Below are 19,087 nucleotides of genomic sequence, written 5' to 3' on the forward strand. Positions count from 1 at the left end.
TACAAACACAGACTCCTCAGTACAAACACAGACTCCTCAGTACAAACACAGACTCCTCAGTACAAACACAGACTCCTCAGTACAAACACAGACTCCTCAGTACAAACACAGACTCCTCAGTACAAACACAGACTCCTGAGTACAATCACACACTCCTGAGTACAATCACAGACTCCTCAGTATAATCACAGACTCCTCAGGATAATGACTGTTGCTGGTGATGGTTGTCTAATTTGAGGCTTCTGAAATCAGCAATACATAAGCTGCTGGTTGCAGCCACTATTTATAAGGTTTTTTTTAAATGAAGGGGCATTGTATAATGGTGGAAACTGTTGGTCTACCTCTGATTTTCCCAGGCTTAACCCAATAGAGTTTATGATGACGTTCGAGAGAGGCAGTCAGAAGCCAAATTCCTCTCGTCCCCTTCCCACCCAAACACAGCTTTTTACCCATTCCACAGTTAATGGTCTTCCTCCCAGCTGCAAAGCTTATGGCACTTGAACACTATTATAATTGTTTTAAGCCAGCCAGGAAAAAAACAGATGCAGCTTTGACTAAATAGCAAGAAATCACAATCACATTTTGTTGGACTATCAGATGGTGACTGCAGGCGGCTGCAGATGGTAAACCCTGGCTGCAATGGGAATGGTATGGCACAGACAGATTCCCAGGGAACTGGTAGGTCTACATATGAGGGAAAGACCAGAGAAAGGGCAGCAGGACTGGATCCTTTAAATGAACAAGGCAGGAATCACCTGGAATTAAGTCCAGAAAACTGCCAAGGGAAGAGTTTGCTGAAAATGCACTGTTGAGGACCTCCGCTCCACAAAAAGTTCAAAAGTATAAGTAAAGGAGCCTTCAAAAACGTTCGTCCAAACCTCAGCTAGGGATGGGACTGCCTGAACAAAATACCAACCAAAATGAAGTCACTCAACTAACTCTTCACAGAGTTTACACTTCTAAATCAAATCCTCACATAAGGAGAAACTGAATTAGCTCAAGTGTAGTGACCCAGACTGAGCCCGTGGCACTCTTGACCTCCCTTCCTACCACTCCCTAGCAGATATTGAGATCTATCCTGAGCCCAAAACCCAATGAGTAAACCGCTAAAGCAGCAACGGTCTCTCTTCCACTTTGAGAAACTGACTGCCGCACTGCTTCGACGAACTGACGCCAATAAACTAAAGAAAATGCATGGCTGTAGAAGAGGACGGTCTTCAGTCAGCAAAGCCAACAAACTGTCAAATGGGACCGTCACCAAGTATGGCATCGTCACATTATTACTGGATTGAATCACTGGAGCGACTTCAGAATCACTATTCCACTGTGGAGGGGAATGCCAGTTGAATAGTACTGTAATGTAACAACTTATTTTGGACCACATGGAGCCATGACACACGGCCTTCAGTCAGACACACGGCCTTCAGTCAGACACACGGCCTTCAGTCAGACACACGGCCTTCAGTCAGACACACGGCCTATGGTTCGATCAGAGCCAATGCCAAACCGGGAAACAGACTGTCTGACTCCCAACTGCTATTTTGTCTGGTCATCCACTCAGCACTACACACAGGCACACGTGCACAGACACACGCACTCACACAAAGACAGCATTTGTGTAGTTCTGCTGTCCAGGATCTCCTTACTCTTATGGGACAGGCAGAGGGATGATGAGAGTACCAGGGCCTGCTGGGACAGTTAGAGCTGAATGAGAGAGAGCACTGTGCAGAACGCTCACTCATACAACCAGTAAGCTGCAACAGTAGGCTGTATCCAATGACTAAGTGAGGTAGGAACCTGCACTGGAAAGTATTATTATGAGAATTATGGAACAGTTCCAATCTCAATAGGATTTCCTAAATATTTACCAAAACTACCCAGCATCCAGGTTAAAACATTATTTGTCAAACTCCCATCTTGAGTACTGTACTTCAAAAGCAGGAGTTCGAACAAAAACTACACACCCACCAATGTTGATCTGATAAACATTATCCCATCTCCAGAACCGGATCTTAATGTCACTGCAAAAAAATGTCCTCCCAAAGGACATTGGTCCTGTGCAGTGGAGCAGGAGGCCTGCAAATCAACAGAACTGGCCCAGGTGCAGAGAGCCACACATACACTACACTGCTGTTTCGTATCAGGGTCGTTCCACCTCAAGCAGCACAAGAAGATTGACACCCACCATTTCTGATTGTTCTGGAATCATTTATGTTGCTAGAAATAAATAAGATTGGCATTTCTGCTTTTGTTGATATATAATTTCATCTCTTGAGAAATGACATTTTTTTTGCGATTGCTTACAAACTTGTTGGGGAATTTGACTCATTGTGTCAAAACTCTACACACAAGCCAAATAAGACAACGCTTAGAGATAAACATTTAAATTCTATGGCAAAATTAAACTGCAATGAAAACCTAAAAATCATTTTTCAAAATTGTAATTTTGCAACAAAATTATACACACACACCATTTTAATTACTCTTTCAAAGCAGCAACACACTGATGTCTTTAGTACAAGTACAGTACATCTACTCACATTCCAATGAAAATATATAAACAGCTTATTTTTTTGCCATTGCAGGCTTTTACAACAACAAAAACACAATGAAAAGAAGAATTACAGTACAGTAATCAATACAATATGTTACTGTAAACTCACTCAATAATTAGTCAAATTGCAGTGCGATGGTAAACAAATAGTATTGTAGGGGATTGCACACACTGTACATACATATATTTTTCTATTGTTTTCTATTGTGTTATTGACTGTACGTTTGTTTATGTGTAACTCTGTGTTGTTGTTTTTGTCACACTGCTTTGTTTTACCTTGGCCAGGTCGCAGTTGTAAATGAGAACTTGTTCTCAACTGGCCTACCTGGTTAAATAAAGGTGAAATAAAAAAATAAAAAAAACACATTTAAAAGGGATAGGCTGGATGGTTTATGGATCCCGCCTTCTGTTAGGGTCTGGCCACATCACTCATCCACATCACAAACAATGTCATCCCTGGCTAAGCAACAGGGAAAATATCGCCTTGAGTGTTGTATCCAACCCTGGACTGACCCCACCTCAATGTCTCCACATGCCTCTTCCATTGCTTGCAGAAGAGGCAGGCAGTCATGTGGTTGGTGGTCATACACTTTCCAATGCCAAGCTGACAATAATTCCTCAATCGGTTTGAAAAATGGGGAGTAAGGGGGCAAGTATACAACTGTGAAGTTATTGTGGTTGGTGAACCAGTTCTTGACCAGAGCAGGGCGGTGGATTCTAACATTATCCCAGATGACAACAAACCTGGGCTGCTCTGGTCCGTCCTGTACAACTGCATTATGTAATGCATCCAGAAATATGATTATGTGTTGCAGTATTGTAGGGACCGAGGGTGGTATGGTGATGGAGAACTCCTTGCAGACTAATGGCGTCACACAAGGTGATATTTTAAAGTCCAGGACTCTAACAGAAAATGCATACACTGTACCGTGAATATGGTGTTTAATAAAAATACAGAACTACAATGTCTACATTTTCACACAAGGATGGGGGTGGGTTGGGTCAGACACATTCAGTCAAAAACTACAAGCTACAGGCAAGGCAGGTGCCCCACAGACAAGGCAGGTGCCCCCACAGACAAGGCAGGTGCCCCACAGACAAGGCAGGTGCCCCACAGACAAGGCAGGTGCCCCCACAGACAAGGAGGTCTTTAACTAACGCTGTTCCTCTCAAATGGAACCCTGTACAGCTGCTTCATCGTAAGTTGGTGTTGACGCAAGATGTGGCAGAGTGTCGACATACTGACGCGGTTGATATTATGGAATGTTGTGTGATCTGCCATGATTTGCTCTCGTAGTTGATGTAGGCGGATGGTGTTGTTTGCAAACACTAGATTGACAATGGCCAGTTCCTGTTCATGGGTGAACAGACATTGCCTTCAACCCTCAGGAGGTCGTCTGGAAGTTCTGTTGAAAATGCAAGAATGTCATCATTGGTTAGGGTCTTATTTTTTACATACTGTTCACAGTAACATCAAAACTGTATTACATGTACTTCACAGCACTGTTTTTGTTCACCGAGGAGCATAGAACTAATATTGAAGGACGACATTGTATTGTAATGTGATGCAGAATGATGTGCAAAAATTACATAGGTACAGTCTTGTGTAGAAAGTTGAAAACATACCTGTTCTCCAGTCTAAATGTCCGTATTATGGATGCTACCATGTAGCGAGTCAGGTTGGGCTGGACTCTGCCCAGCCTCCCTCACCGTCAGGCCATGACTTATGACATGGTCCACCAAAGTGGCCTTCATGTCGTCGGAAATATGTCTCCGTCTATTGCCTGGTCCCCTTCTTCGTTCTTGTCCTCGTCCTCATCCTACTCCTCTCTCTCTTCCTCTACCTCTTCCTCTTCCTCTCGCTCTCACTGCCTCCATGTTTGCAAAGTTCTCACAAAAGTGGGGAGCTTATCTGAGGTCTATTTGTAGTAGTAAGGCTCAGACTAATTGGGGTTCAATTACTGTAGAATGTTTTCATGTGTGTGTGTGGGTGTTGCCAATTTCAGGTATGTTTTTCTTTTTGAATAATTTTCCATATATATCTCATTCTTGAACGAAGTGTCTAATGTAAGAAACAGTTTGTAGTGTGTTGCAGAACTGCAAACAAAGTGCAAACAAAGTGCAAACAAAGTGCAAAGTGTGTTGCAGAATGGCAAACAATGTGCAAAGCAGAAAAAGTGTTTATACTTTTGGTGCCTTTGTTTAGGGCATGGTTACAAAAGTTAAGGTTTTGATGCTTTTGTCTAAGCATTCACTTTCAGTGTGTAAGCAATCGGTAAAAACTGTTCATTCAGTATTGATTGCACCCAAATTGTCTCTTTTAATTTATAGAATTCATACAATATTCAATAATTATAGTAACTAACATCTGATTTGAACCAGAGGTCGACCGATTATGATTTTTCAACGCCGATACCGATACCGATTATTAGAGGACCAAAAAAGTTTATTTAAAAAATTTTTTATTTGTAATAATGATAATTACAACAATACTGAAGGAACACTTATTTTAACTTAATATAATACATCAATAAAATCAATTTAGCCTCAATTAAATAATGAAACATGTTCAATTTGGTTTAAATAATGCAAAAACAAAGTGTTGGAGAAGAAGATAAAAGTGCAATATGTGCCATGTAAGAAAGCTAACGTTTAAGTTCCTTGCTCAGAACATGAGAACATATGAAAACTGGTGGTTCCTTTTAACATGAGTCTTCCATATTCCCAGGTAAGAAGTTTTAGGTTGTAGTTATTATAGGAATTATAGGACTATTTCCCTCTATACCATTTGTATTTCATTAACCTTTGACTATTGGATGTTCTTATAGGCACTTTAGTATTGCCAGTGTAACAGTATAGCTTCCTTCCCTCTCCTCGCTCCTCCCTGGGCTCGAACCAGCAACACAACGACAATTAGCGCGCGCTAACTAGCTAGCCATTTCACTTCGGTTACACAAGCTTCATCTCGGGAGTTGATAAGCTTGAAGTCATAAACAGTGCAATGCTTGACACACAACGAAGAGCTGCTGTCAAAACGCACAAAAGTGAAGTTTGAATTAATGTTTACGAGCCTGCTTCTGCCTACCACCACTCAGTCAGATACTTAGATACTTGTATGCGTGTATGCTCAGTCAGATTATATGCAACGCAGGACACGCTAGATAATATATAGTAATATCATCAACCATGTGTAGTTAACTAGTGATTATGATTGATTGTTTTTTATAAGATAAGTTTAATGCTAGCTAGCAACTTACCTTGGCTTACTGCATTCGTGTAAAAGGCAGTCTCCTTATGGAGTGCAACGAGAGAGAGGCAGGTCATTATTGCGTTATTTCTACTGACTCTGAAAAACACCAAAAGAAAGATGCCCAGGTTCCCTGCATATCTGTGTGAACGTGCCTTAGGCATGCTGCAAGGAGGCATGAGGACTGCAGATGTGACCAGGGCAATAAATTGCAATGTCCGTACTGTGAGACGCCTAAGACAGCACTACAGGGAGACAAGACGAACAGCTGATCGTCCTCACAGTGGTAGACCACGTGTAACAACACCTGCACAGGATCGGTACATCCGACCTCCAGTGCGCTTCCACGGCTCAGTATATCCTGCGCCTCCAGTGCGCCTTCATACCCCAGTGCGTCCTGTGCCAGCTCTCCACACTCACAGCGCTAAAGTGGGTATCCAGCCAGGACACGTTGTGGCAGCGCCACGTATCAGGCTTCCAGTACGTTTCCTCAGTCCAATGAGACCTGTTCCAGCTCCACGTACGAAGCCTCCAGCGATGGTCCCCAATCTGGAGCCTGCAGCGACGGTCCCCAGTTAAGAGCTTGCAGCGACGATCTACGGTCCAGAAGTCCCGGCGACGATCCCTGCACCGGAGGCGCCACCGAAGTGGGGGGAGCCTAAAGCGGAGCGGGTCTGCGTCCCACACTGGAGCCCCCACCGAGAGTAGATGCCCACCCGGACCCTCCCCTATAGGTTCAGGTTTGCGGCCGGAGTCCGCACCTTTGGGGGTGTACTGTCACGCCCTGACCTTAGAGACCCTTATTTATTCTCTATGTGTGGTTAGGTCAGGGTGTGACTCGGGTGGGAAAATCTATGTTTTCTATTTCTTTGTTGTTTTTCCAAGTCTGGTTCCCAATCAGAGTCAGCTGTCTATTGTTGTCTCTGATTGGAGATCATATATATTATATTATTTTCTGTTTAGTGTCTGTGCCTGACGGAACTGTTCGCTTTAGTTTTTTTGGGGATTTGTTATTTTTGTTTGAGTGTTTCTTGAAAATAAATATCATGAACACTTTCCACGCTGCGCTTTGGTCCACTCTTCCTTCCACCGACGAGAGCCATTACAGACGCTATATTTTTCTGATGCCAAATTGCAATCCATCCCCAGCTCTGAAAAATCCCCAAACCCCTAATTTACACACCCCCATGGACCTCATAAACATGAGGGATGTTTTAACTACAGGCCGTTCACACCTTTCCACAGTGACCACCGAGGGGGGTCCTTCCCACCTCTACACAGAAAAACAGTGAAGCCGATGGGAGGAGAGTCACACAGCCATCCCTCTGATCACCTCCCATTCACCACAGATGTCTGGAAACAAACTGTCTCTGTTATCTCCCAAGCACCCTCTTGTGCAAACTGACTGCCAGAGTAGCAGAACTGTGGTCAATTCCATTTAATTGAAAATGTGAATCTGAACTGGAAAGAGCTAGTCTATTTTGAATCCAATGTTTGGTCTGGCTAGGTCCATTTTCCCTAAAAGGAGAGTGCCGTTACCAAATCTGCACAATGAATAGAGTCCCTTTTTGACCCTAATAGGGTTAAACAAGCTAGGACTTCTGGCAGTAAAGATTAAATCTGCCTAAGTGTGTGTCGTCAGGGCGACTCAATCAACGAGTCAGCTGCTGAGTATGTGACGTCCTGAGGGCATTTCCCAGCACACAGGCACAGCAGAACTAACACAGGGGTCCGCAGGGCCAATTAGGCTTATCATGACCAAACACACGTACCTTTTTCCACTGACTGACCTACACACACACACACACACTTCTTTATATAAGCCTCCCATTACCGAACAGGGCAGTAAAATCTAGACAGCCCTTCAATGTTTGAGACAGGGTTGTTTCATGACCTCGGTCACCAGGCTAAGCATGTCTCCATTAACCTTTCAAACAACACACTAATGTTACAGAGAGACCAGACCAACCTCACAGGCCTGAAGCATGAATAGAAAAAGACTCAAAGGCCTTTTAAAAAGTGAATAAAGAAAGAAAGAAAATGGAGTCACATGGAAAGCTTCTCAGACGGAAAACAGCAAACCTTTTCTGACATCCCACAAAGAGCCCCATTGTCCAACACACAGGGCCATGAAAAGCAGCTAATCGCAGAGCAGAGAACCTGGGTGAAGAATAGCTTGGCAGCCCAAATACACATGCCCAATTTAAACAACTACCCCACACACAAACTATGATTTATAAGAATATCACAAAATAAAAGAATACCAACAATGAAAACAATACCAGAAACCTGTTTGATCATATATGGAGAGTGAGACAGTATAGACACAGAGGAAAAATGTATGTTTTAGTAGCTAACAGAGCCCCCAGTGGGTCCAGTGTCAATATTGTATTTGCAGAAACACTATTTAAGGGGGTAAACTCCAGGAAAGTGACCAACATGAACACGGTGACCTCAATCTGGATACGTCACAGCCAAACCATCCATGATCTAATCCAGAACACCACCCCATCTAGACCACATGTGGCAGGGATAGGCTGGGAAACATTATCATCAGCAGCAGAGGCATCCATGACCAAACATCTCCTTATGACTGTCTTGTAATGTAATCTGTACAGAACTACACCACACGGAAAGACAGACAGAGACTATCCTCAGTAATTCAGGTCAGCCCACCGGATTTGTGATGCACTGAGTATCTGACAGACTCCTTGAGTATATAACTTCATAATAGTTCAAAAGGTCTCTTGATATATCCTCTATTCTCTTCCTCTGACAGACAGATAGGAAAGCCTGCTGTTATTGGGACAGGAGCATGGAAACTTCTTTGATAAATCTATGAAGCAGACATTGATCAGTCAAGACAGACAAGACCCTCGCAGACAGCATGTCATCTATAGTATGACCTCTGACATCAGCCATCTTAGCAGTCCATCCCCTGATCCCTGTCTGGCACCAGAGACAGGGAAGGAGGAATGTGATGCTGCTGCTGGATGGATGGAGAGGTATTAGGCAGTCTTCTTCTCAACATGGTGGATCTGGCCGGCACTGAGGCCTCGCTGAGATTCATATCATATCAGGTTGAGGAGCAGACCTATCCTTACAAGGCCCCACACTGTGCTGCCTCTCCCTCTCTAGACTGACTACTAACACACACACACATACTACTTCTCCCTAGTCCACACACACACACACAGTTCATAGACCTTCAGGCAGTCTACCACGGTGGTGTCAGCGCATGGCTAGTGTCCTCTCTGTCTACGAGCTAACATCACTCTACTAGACCAGGCTCTACTAGACCAGGCCACTCTACTAGACCAGGCCTGACAGGAAGCGGACACACATACACCCTCATGGAGCCATGCTATCAGTGAGGGTGAGTCTGCCAGTGTGTAGTAGGGTGAGGGAGATGAATGTGTGAGAAGGTTCTAGCTTGCTTTTTCTCATTTTTGTGTGACTCTGTGGGCCTATGCTGCTGTTAAGGCTCGGAAATAAAACACACACACACACAGATAGAGAGAACACCTTCCCCATCCCGGCCAGACTGACCTCACCCCTGTATTCCAGCTACTCCCCTACTCCCACGTGTCGCCACAATGTGGGCGATAACTGAGAAGAAAACGAGAAGAAAACGAGTGACAACTGAAGACTTTTCTGTTTCTAATGTGTCTGTTTCCTGTTGGTTTATGTTGACTGTAGACTTGTTTATACTGTATTATTGACTGTATGTTTGTTTTACTCCATGTATAACTCTGTGTCGTTGTATCTGTCGAACTGCTTTGCTTTATCTTGGCCAGGTCGCAATTGTAAATGAGAACTTGTTCTCAACTTGCCTACCTGGTTAAATAAAGGTGAAATAAAAAAAATAAAAAAGTGTTATTGACGTGTGAAGCTGTCACAAACAACAAGTGTGAAATGTGGAAGAATTAGACTGATTTGGACCACTGGTTGCTAAATTTGACTCTGCTCTCATTCTGTGTTTGGTTTGGCTACACATTTGGGAGTAGCATTAGCATACACATTCAAATCAAATTCTATTTGTCACATGCTTCATAAACAACAAGTGTACACTAACAGTTAAATGCTTACTTACGGGCCCTCCCCAACAATGCAGAGAAAAATATATACAATAACAGTCAAAAGTTTGAACACACCTACTCACTCAATGGTTTTTCTTTAATTTGACTATTTTCTAAATTATAGAATAATAGTGAAGACATCAAAACTATGAATTTATATTTTATTTAACCAGGCAAGTCAGTTAAGAAAAATTATTATTTACAATGATGGCCTACAGCAGCCAAACCTGGACGACACTGAGCCAATTGGGACTCCCAATCACAGCTAGTTGTGATACAGCCTGGATTCAAACCAGGGTGTCTGTAGTGACCCCTCTGGCACTGAGATGCATTGCCTTAGACCGCTGTGCCACTCGGGAACCCTGAAATAGCACATATGGAATCATTTAGTAACCAAAAAAAGTGTTAAACAAATCAAAATATATTTTAGATTTGAGATTCTTCAAAGTAGCCAGCCGTTGCCTTGATGACAGCTTTGCACACGCTTAGTATTCTCTCAACCAAATTCATGAAGTAATCACCTGGAACGGATTTCAATTAACAGATGTGCCTTGTGAAAAGTTACAGAAGATGGCCCTATTTGGTAAAAGACCAAGTCCATATTTTGGCAAGAACAGCTCAAATAAGCAGAGAAACGACATGAAGGTCAGTCAATCCGGAAAACCATTCAGCACTATGACCCAGAGTTAACTCTGTTGCAGAGAATAAGTTCCTTAGAGTTACCAGCCTCAGAAATTGTCAATTAACTACACCTCACAGAGTTCGGGTAACAGACACATCTGAACATCAACTGTTCAGAGGAGACTGCGTGAATCAGGCCTTCATGGTCGAATTGATACAAAGAAACCACTACTAAAGGACACCAATAAGAAGAAGAGACTTGCTTGGGCCAAGAAACACGAGCATTGGACATTAGACTGGTGGAAATCTGTCCTTTGGTCTGATGCGTCCAAATTTGAGATTTTTGGTTCCAACCGTCATGTCTTTGTGAGATGCAGTGTAGGTGAACGGATGATCTCTGCATGTGTGGTTCCCAGCGTGAAGCATGGAGGAGGAGGTGTGATGGTGTGGGGGTGCTTTGCTAGTGACTGTCTGTGATTCATTTAGAATTCAAGGCACACTTAAACAGCATGGCTACCACACCATTCTACAGCGATACCCCATCCCATCTGGTTTTCACTTAGTGGGACTATCATTTGTATTTCAACAGGACAATGACCCAACACACCTTCAGGCTGTGTAAGGGCTATTTGACCAAGAAGGAGAGTGATGAGTGCTTTATCAGATGACGTGTCCTCCACAATCACCCGACCTCAATCCAATTGAGATGGTTTTTGGATGAGTTGGACCGCAGAGTGAAGGAAAAGGAGCCAACAAGTGCTCAGCATATGTGGGAATTCCTTCAAGACTATTGGAAAAGCATTCCAGTTGAAGCTGGTTGATAGAATGCCAAGAGTGTGCAAAACTGTTGTCATGACTGTCCTGTGTGAATCCAAATGGGTCAGGTCAGCTTGGCAATGGATGACAGTAACCAGACCCTCTCTCTCATCCACAGAGGGGGGAGGAGGGAGCTGTTGGGGTGTTGACAGCTCACACCCTGTCGTAAAATTAGGAATGTTCCTTTGTCTTCAGAGACTTTTCCCGACAAAACTAACATATTCTAAAGCGAATACTGGAACAATATTTCTAACATAAGAACGTGGGAAATGGTCAGAGGTGATCTAAAAAATAATAATGTCATATAAGATGGTATTTGTGATGTCATAAAAAGTGTTATAAAGGAAATACTGTAACTTGAAAAGTATATGCACTACATGTATGAAGTCTCAATCCTTTACATTGTGCATGAAATATGAGCAATGAAAGTATTTTTGTTAAGATGGGAATTTAATTTTAGGAGAGACCATTCTACTACTCTTCAAACCATCCTATTCTACTACTCTTCTCAAATCACCGTATTCTACACCTTTCATCACCAATGGGAACTGTCAAAACAGCTGGCTAGCCTATCTTCCAAGGAGCATCTTCCAGAGAGAACAACAGTAGAAGACGGGGGAGGGGAGAACCCTTTTGGACAATCAGAGCCTCACAAGCGTGCCGCTGAAAGGCCCAACACCCTTCCTAAGGAGTGAGGGTTCCCGACAGAGATCCACGGTGAACGAAGACATTTAAACATAAATACGCTCATGATTTCTTACTCCAAATGGGTGGCGGTTCATGTGCAAAGGATATGATTACTGTGAGAATAGTTTCTAAAATGTATCAACGATAAGTGTCTTTTTCTCTCTCTCTCCCTGTGTAACAAGCCGCCATATGTTATGTCAGTCCGCTAGGGACCTTTTCCTAATGTATTAAGTGTGTATGTTATCCTGTCTTATCATTTAGTTAGTAGTTAGCTAGTAAATAAATAATAAAACTAATTTGTGTAGTACTGAATCATAAGTACGGCTGGAGTTTTTGCAGATGCAGGAGGTTACGACTGTTCAGAATGATGATATGATACGAGGTTATGATTAATACATTGACTGTTTTATGGATGTGATAGATAGGCAACAGCTCTCGTGGTGTCCCAAATTCCTAATGAGTTAATTGTTACAATATTAATTTAATTGGGTAACAATTAAACATAGTTAGTTGACTCGATAAATAACAGTCATCAGATTCATGAAAGTAAAGCCACGACACCGTTATCAAGGCAAAGGGTGGCTACTTTGAAGAATCTAAAATCTCAAATATATTTTGATTTGTTTCACACTTTTTTGGTAGAAAATGTAGAAAATAGTTTTTAAAACTTAAGAAAACCCTGGAATGAGTAGGTGTGTCCAAACTTTTGACTGGTCCTTTAAACAATGAATAACGATAACTTGGCTATATTCACAAGTACAAAATCAAGTGTGTGGTAGATGCTAAATGCAGTATCCATCTTCTAGAACACAGTACACATGTTCTCGAATCTTAAACCCATTGTCTCTTCTCTCCTCCCCTTACCACGATGTCTCAGTTGTTAAAAGTTAAGATGAAGTCATCGGCGGGAGAGATGACTGCTGTTCATGCTGTTGCTGTGACTTCACACTACATATATGAGACGGACGGGGCCTGGGCAGACAGAGGGGGAGGGGGGTTAAAGACCCTGCAGATTGACATCAGACCAGAAGAGGGGGAGGAAGGGGTGAGGAGGAGGGAGGTAGAGGAGGTAGATGGGCTTTAACGGACTCTCTGACTCAGTGTCTGCTAGCATCACATCCTAAATCATACAGCTTTGCTAGACCTGCCTGTGTCTGAACTGTAGTCAAGAGAACTAGGAAAGCGGAGAGGAGAAACAGTGGGAAACTGGAGTCACTGGCGACCCACTCGGCACAAAGCCCCTCTCCTAAACCCCTAGAACGCTCTGGCAGGTGAGACTGTTCTGGGCAGACAGACACAAACACGGTCAGCCAGGACATCTGACTGCGTCTAACGCCGACACCCCAGCGAAGCTTCACTTTGGTTAATGATTAATTATTACAATTACAGGGCAGATAGCTAGGTCCAGGCTGAGTTGCTGACACGGCCTACTGATGAGTGGTGGTCGACACACACAGCAAACAGCCCATGGACAGCAGTGACCGTCTGGGTGCCTTCCATCATCAACTATGTCTGTCTTCAGACTATCTATCAGTCCAGACTATCTATCAAATCAAATCACTTTTATTTGTCACGTGTGCCAAATACAACAGGTAGACCTTACAGTGAAATGCTTACTTACAGGCTCTAACCAATAGTGCGAGAGAAAAAAAGGTCTACATGGTTGGTTGGGCCATTTGAGGTAGTATGTACATGAATGTATAGTTAAAGTGACTATGCATATAAGATAAACAGAGAGTAGCAGCAGCGTAAAAGAGGGGTTGGGGGGGGGCACACAATGAAAATAGTCCGGGTTCTACCCTGACCACATTTTTGCTGTGCTGCTCTAGTAGTCTGTAAGTACCTGTAATAAGTGTGACATGGACTAAGTTTTAAACCCTTCTTAAAGAGTTTCTCCGGTACTTTTGTATACTTTCTAGCCAGTAGTTCTGAGAGTAGCACTCACGAGTCAAATATGGTCCCCGAAAACTGCGTACTACATCACATATGTGCAGATATGTGTACCACGTCATTGCTCGCTATCTCGCTTTGCTGTGTGTGTATCTTGCTAGCTGTCACTCAAAAACGAGGGGCTGAAGCTCATTGGTTAGAACTCAAATTGTTAGGGGTTGGCCCACATGGGGGGAAATGTAGGGAAAATGGCGCAAGCACAGCTTCCAGAAAAACAGTTGCTTTCAAACTAGGGATTTCGGGGCAAATGGAGGTAAGACAGTAATTCTGCTCATAGATGATGCATGTATGAAGTACACATTGACACATCCAGCCCAACGCGGGAGGTTTAAAAATACTTAGCAGTCGCCAAAGTTCCGGAGAATGTCTTTGATGAATGATCTCAGCAGAACTATGGACTGACAATTCACAGTAACAGAATTACGCTGAGACTCATATTTTTGATTTCAAAGTTTAACAAAGCAGTCAACTCTATGCAGAAGGACTACTTTCAACAATTTACACAGAGTTTTCTAAAAACTCAAAAATATCTGCTCCGAATTAAGATTCAACGATGTCTGCAGAAAGAATGGGGTGTTAACTATGACATGACACATTGACACCCGGTAACGGAATTGCGGGAACGGAATTTCAACATGGGTCCCTGATCTGTACTACACAGAAATGCATAATAATTATGGATATCAATGTCATTCTCCTGATAGTGATGCATCCTAAATGGGCATACAAAGGTATACCTATGCAAAATTCTCCTTTGCATATTTGGGTATTATTCTACACATGGGCTATTATTTTAATGAGTTCTGCCGCCAAACAAGACCACATTTGGTTGGTCTGAACCAACCATAGACATCTATGCTTCACAAGTTTGGACATTAGAGTACAGTAAAGCGTAGTTCAGTACACTAGAGTCCTCGACTGTAGTGTGCTCTACTGTACTAAACTCAATGTTTCTTTACTGTACTGAGCTCCACTGAACTCTACTGTACTGAACTATAATCTACTTTTCTTTACTCTACTCTACTGTGCAGTACTGTGCTTTCCAAACTTGTGAACCCAACTGTGGTTTGTGACTACTATGCTTTCCCATTTTAGCCAACTCAATTGCAGAAATTCTGTTACCGATTTTTCTGAAATTCGTGTTTAAATTTCAAGTTAATTACTAATAATTAATAATTGATAGATATATTTTTGAAAGATCAGTCAAAACTAACTAAGCGATAGGTCTACCTTTACTTGTTACTTCTGTGAACTTTCATTATCCTCCTTCCTCATGAGGGAGAGAATTTAGAAAATATCTTAAGGATATGGGCATTTCAAGGCACAAGGCAATGTTTCTTAAACTTAGAAGACAGAACATTTTCTCTGAAATTATATAAGTGTTGGTATTAGTTGACAGGGATCTTCAACATCGTGTTTTAATGTATTTCTAACACAATACTTTTTCTGGTAGATGTTTTCTGTTTTCTAAGACCCCTTTTCCATCTGTCTGACCAGAAATCAAAGCCTTTGTTAATTCCACATTTTTAGGATGGAAAATGTTTGAAAAATTTATATATGCCTTAATTTCTCAAATATAGTTTTCATTTTACACCAACTTTGACACGCTTCTATGAACTTCACGTCCCTTTTACATGGAAATGACATGACAGGACTGATGTGATGGAGCCACTGCATGCCAGGATGCTGAGATAAAAGCCACAGCTTGTTTGTGACTCAGAGGTCACATTCCTACACGTTTTCCAATAGGAAAGATTACGTTTTTATTCCCAATCGTACCATAGGGCGGTCACTGGTCGTCATCATATGAGGGTAACCTTTTTCCAGTGCATCGTGGACGTGCACGGATGGAGAAAATCTAATTCCATATATGCATTTACCTAATGTAATAACTGATTTATTAAATGTAGGCTATACAAAAAGATTCAGTTGATACTCACGGCAACTCGGGAATAAACCCTCTAACCTCCTGGGATGTTTATCATTTACCATACAGTGAAAATGACTGACAATTACCTCATATTTCCCACCGTGTTCACAGTAACTTTCTAAATGACTTCCAGGATAGAAAAAATACTCACCTTGAAGAATTGGTCAAGTAAAATTCCACGGAATATCCAAAGTAGCTCCCATTAGGTCCGCTGTAGACAGAAGGGTTCTCCACGTCCAAATTGAATGTATCACACAACGGTAGCAGAATTATTAGACAAACCCCAATGCAGAATAATGAGTAGTTCAATTTTCCCGGTGTCTTCGAATGGTATCTTTTGGAACCCATTCTATTTCTCAATTAATCCACTAAAATTGTATTTGTTTTAATCAACACCTGCGTTGCTCTTATGTTTTTCGATCAGTAGAGCTTGTGGAGTGGTTGTTCTATTTCTCTAAACTGCATGCCTTGAAACTCAAACTCGCTGTATCTCTCCTAAATGCTCAGTCAGCTTCTTCCCTCGACTCGCTCTCCCTCGCTACGCTCGCTCCTCTGTCCTAATTGAAGGGATATTGAAAGGAGGGAGTTCCTCGACTCGTGACAATTTTTTGAAGAGGTGGAGCTCTTAATGCAGAAAAAGACAGACAGAAGACCAACGTGTTTCGTCAATCTAGAGTGGGCTACACTCAGAACGGAGTCATCTGTATGACACTGAAATCTTCCCGAACTGTCTGGAGAAATCTTCCCGATCTGGGTATTCTGATCATTTTATTCTCTCCTTGGCGCGCAGCCACCATTTGCGTTCAACCCTTTAGAATGTGGAGGGGATTTTGGTCTATCTGCCTAATAAAGATCACATGGTTGTCTCTCTGTAACCTTTTCTACCTGGGTGATGCTGACCAACAGAGATTTAACACAGATAACCAGATACAGTATATTATTAACTTGGTGGTCAATTGATACAGAGTAACATCATCGGTATTTATCAGCCTATTACCTCAACTCTCAATGACCTTTTCTACCTCGAGTTGTTACTAAGTATTCCTCCTGGTTGGAATGGAGTGAGGAGGGTGGTTATTTACCAACATTCTTTTCTTGAGGATGGTTACACAGGAATTTGATGATCATCAGTAGATTTAGAGGTTTGAGGTGATATAGTGGTCAAACGTTTATAATTAATCAGACATTCTGGAAAATACAATGTATGTTGTGAATTTTAACAACTGTCTCCATCTTGCCCATATGCAGCCATATGCTACAGTATGCATGAGTATCACACAAGTCTGGGCTGCGTATGTGTTCTCTATTAGTTGAATAATGCAACATAAGATCTGATTCAGGTAGATGATGCATTCTGTCCTTCATCTCTCAAAGCATGAGGTTATTTCTCCCAGGGTGTAGGAACTAACTGAGAACATTTCCTATTTCTGTTTCTGAGTCACACCAATAGAGACCCGCACAGTTGGAAAGTGGTTACGTTGCAAGTCAGAAGCAACCACCTCACTGAAATGAGATGTTCAATAAAGCCACTCGCCTGGCTGGAATTGTGTCTGTTGGTTTAGCTGATTCACAGGGGATTGGGACTGAGGGGCCACATTTAGCTGGATGGCACTAAGGACTGTCCACTCAAGGCTCACTCATATTTAGAAGTACACTTCCAGAATAAATGGTTTTAATATTCTAACTCTATAGAATCAAAATGGGTTCAATGGCTGGCTTCATATTGAACATCAAAAAGGTTCAATATAGAACCACAAAGCACCCTTACTTTTAGTTCTATAGTATAGTCTCTTCATGCCGAGGGGGGTTGTAGAGTCGTAGAGCTGCTGGGATAATAATGGGGATCATCTGCGGGGCGATTCACAGCTGTTGGGGGCAACATGCCGGTTCACAGCCCTAATCCTGGAGCTAGTGCTCCCATTCATCACTCTCTCTCGCTCCCTTTTTAGACCCACATGATGAGCTTGCAGATGGATGAAAGTGAAACCGTCTGTTTATGACAAGGGTTTATAGGTTCTACCCAGATCATATCACCATCTAACGATTACCAATTCTATTTCCGATCGCAAGATTGTATAATTTCCAATGGTACAGCGATTTTCCATACACTTCTGACCCCCCCCAACATTTCACATTTGTGAAATAAACCAAACATTTCACACTGTCATTGGATTTAGATTAAAAGTTGGGTGACTTTAAGACTTTTTGCAAATCCAATCACTATTCTATGTTGATTCAACGTCATAACATTGAATTCTTTTGTTGCAATTACTTGGAAACTGTCACACCACGATCTGTTTCCCCTGTCTTTGTGCTTGTCTCCACCCCCCCTCCAGGTGTTGCCTATCTTCCCCGTTATCCCCTGTGTATTTATACCTGTGTTCTCTGTTTGTCTGTTGCCAGTTCATTTTGTTCGTCAAGCCTACCAGCGTTTTTCCCCTTGCTCCTGTCTTTTTCTAGTTCCTGTTTTCTAGTTTTTCCGTTTTTGACCATTCTGCCTGCCCCTGAACCTGCCTGGCATTCTGTACCTTGTCACACCAGCCTGGATTATTGACCTCTGCCTGCCGTTCTGTACCTTTTGGACTCTGATCTGGATTACTGAACTCTGCATGCCCTTGACCTGTCGTTTTGTCTGCCCCCTGTTCTAGTAAGAAATATTTGTTACTTCAACACTGTCTGCATCTGGGTCTTCTCCTGAAACGTGATAGGAAACAATGTTGATTCAACCAGTTTTTGCCCATCTTCATCTTCAACCAGTTTTTGCCCATTTTTATCCTGCCTTAAAGGATAAAAATAAATACAAATAAGTCCACGGTTGATACAGTCCCAAAATGTTTTGCATGTCAGCAGATATTGGACTTTCAAGAAACAAAGTGTTACTTGCCACATCATCATGATGACTTGTTTTGTGATTATTGTGGTAAACAGACAGGCATGTACAGACCCAGTCTTATCTCCCTGACAAAGCAGGGTCAAAAGTTTGAGGTTAGACAGACGAGAGAGGTAAAGGAATACGTAAGGGACAGATAAGAGAGCTGTGTGCTCCTAGTCAGTTATTATTATGGCTGATTGTTCCACCTAGCACTCTGAATTGTTGACCAGCTGCATCAGCTGGTCTCATAGACTAGACGTAACATAGTAAAAGAAAATCCGGGACACTCAAATTAGTATGATATGTTTACATGTTTGGTATGGTTAAAAGC

The 19,087-nt window shown here is 42.3% G+C and overlaps 1 protein-coding gene across 1 annotated transcript in view; it reads right to left on the reverse strand.

Moving 5' to 3' along the window:
- LOC118360547 (integrin alpha-5-like) overlaps positions 1–16,448 on the reverse strand; it is an 83,617-nt gene extending 67,169 nt beyond the window's left edge. Inside the window, exon 1 of the mRNA XM_052485087.1 lies at positions 16,036–16,448. Coding sequence (XP_052341047.1) covers positions 16,036–16,232 — 197 coding nt within the window. The 5' untranslated portion in view covers positions 16,233–16,448. The remainder of the gene's footprint in view (positions 1–16,035) is intronic.
- Between the last annotated feature and the right edge of the window lie 2,639 nt (positions 16,449–19,087).

Source organism: Oncorhynchus keta, chromosome 28 (assembly GCF_023373465.1).
Source record: "Oncorhynchus keta strain PuntledgeMale-10-30-2019 chromosome 28, Oket_V2, whole genome shotgun sequence".
Classification (NCBI taxonomy): Eukaryota; Metazoa; Chordata; class Actinopteri; order Salmoniformes; family Salmonidae; genus Oncorhynchus; species Oncorhynchus keta.